Source organism: Salvelinus namaycush, chromosome 16 (assembly GCF_016432855.1).
Source record: "Salvelinus namaycush isolate Seneca chromosome 16, SaNama_1.0, whole genome shotgun sequence".
NCBI classification, from domain to species: Eukaryota; Metazoa; Chordata; class Actinopteri; order Salmoniformes; family Salmonidae; genus Salvelinus; species Salvelinus namaycush.
The window spans coordinates 31,754,833-31,756,859 of NC_052322.1; the positions used below are offsets into that span (position 1 = coordinate 31,754,833).

At 47.5% G+C, this 2,027-nt stretch overlaps 1 protein-coding gene across 2 annotated transcripts in view; it reads left to right on the top strand.

Annotated features, from left to right (window-relative positions):
- Positions 1-737: 737 nt before the first annotated feature.
- LOC120060758 (calcium-responsive transactivator-like) overlaps positions 738-2,027 on the top strand; it is an 11,176-nt gene continuing 9,886 nt past the window's right edge. Inside the window, exon 1 of one of the 2 annotated variants that reach the window (XM_039010170.1) lies at positions 738-1,596. In XM_039010170.1, coding sequence (XP_038866098.1) covers positions 1,377-1,596 — 220 coding nt within the window. In that variant the 5' untranslated portion in view covers positions 738-1,376. The remainder of the gene's footprint in view (positions 1,597-2,027) is intronic. The other variant, XM_039010171.1, reaches the window with a different exon arrangement.

Sequence of the window (2,027 nt, forward strand, 5' to 3'; positions counted from 1 at the left end):
AATTATAATTTCCTGTGGATATATTGTCTCACATTCCTACAACCAAAAGTACCAACCGCACGGACAAACGGTAAAGTACTTTAAAATTGTATTTTATTCAACATTCAGGCTTGTAGAGATCGTGAGAGGAAACTTTCCTGATTGAAAAGCTCATTTCTACCCAACACAGAATTCAACATAATTCAACGTCAGGTTTCCAGTCAAAGCAGAAGTATACTTGGATGAAGATAGTATATCACAGGTTAATGATAGTCATTATGTTAAAGTCTTTCTGTGCTTTGATAGGTATCAGCAGATCCTTCACAGAAACCTGGTCTATCTGGCCACGATAGCAGATTCTAATCAGAACATGCAGTCACTGTTACCTGCGGTAAGTCTGCATGGAGTTACGCAATTTAGTCATTTTTTCTCTCTCTCGTTATCTCTCACCACACACCTCTCTTTTAATGTCTTTCTCCCTCCCTCACCCTTAGAGCTGTTATTTTTCTGTAACACAATTCCCGAGAGATGTAACTTTACATCTCTCCTCTCTTTCTTTTTTGCCAGCCTCCTACCCCTAACACAGGGTGTATGGGCCCTGGAGGGATGGGGCAGAACGGGGGCAATGGGCCCATACACTCCCAGAGTAACCTCAATGATGCCATGACACCTGGCCTGCCCCCCCCTCCATGATGCAGAGTCAGATGAGCAATGGTGAGACCCATCTCCACACACACACACACGAACACACACACACACCTCCATCCACACACACTCACACACCTTTGTCTGTACGTGTGTACAATCTCACTGCTGGCTTCTCTGCTCAACTGACTGTCTGCTGCATGGTCTGTCTGTCTACCCCTCCAATTCACCCCCCTATAGCTTTGCAGCATCTCTGATCTCAAGTCTTCTCATTTCTGCAGACATCATTCTATGGGTGCATATTGATAGTTTAAAGTGGCTTCTTATTCTAATATCTTCATATCTTCTACAGAGCTGCACTGATCCCTTAAGACAGGATAAATGGATGCAATTTGGCTGGGCATTTACTTTCACCTGGCCAGTTCTCTCATAGTATTGCACATTACGGAATGGAAAAATGGAGAGGAAGCCACTTTAGACTATTGAGATGCACCTTTATGTATCCATACAGGTCTTTTTCCTCTTGTCAATCTGTCCCTCCTTGTTTCCACTAATTCTTCTCTCGTTAAGTGTCTGCATAATCTCAGCACCCCAAACCTCTTAATTTAATCCTACACGAGCCTCCTGTGGTGTAGCGATGAACTGAATGTGTTGCGTTTCCGTGGTGCCTGTGGCCATGGTGGCATTACGTGTGCCTGAGGGTCCGGCTGCTTTGACTGCTCTGTGTGTCGTCAGGCCCCAGCCACGCTCCCATGCAGCAGCAGCAGCATGCGGGTCAGACACAGTCGGCTGGGCCCTCCTCCACGTCCCTCAGCCTGCCGGCCAGCACCCACGGCTCAGCCTTGAGCTACAGCCACCCCGTGCCACCCTCTTCCCAGGGCAGCATGATCCAGGGGCCTGGCCCAAGCCCAGGCTCTGGTTCTTCCTCTTCTTCCTCCTCCCGCAGCAACCTCAACATGCAGTCCAACCCAGGTGAGCCAGCCAGGTGCAGAGGAACCAGAGACCAAGGACCAGTGGCATAGCAATACGCCATGAAAGCCAATGATATTCAATTTGATATTCAATAATTGAAAACACAATTCCTTTGTAAATACATGATTTCTAATTTGGCTGTTCTATTTTGCTCGCCTCTAGTGAGTCTTGTTGCTAAGTACGTTGCTAGTGAATGACGAGTCCACTCCTAGCGCAGGGAGTGTGATAGGCCAGCCCCACTACAGTAAATGTCAGAGCTCTGGAAGGGAAGGGGGGATGATCAAAGAGAAAGGGAAGCTGAGAGGATGAATATTGGAGGATGAATCTGAGAGTGGAGTGTATTCTGGAGTTTTGGAGTGAGGTTGTAGTTTTGGCCTAGCTCTCAGCAGGGCAAAGAGAGGGAGGGAGCGATAGGGAGTTGTGCTCTCTCT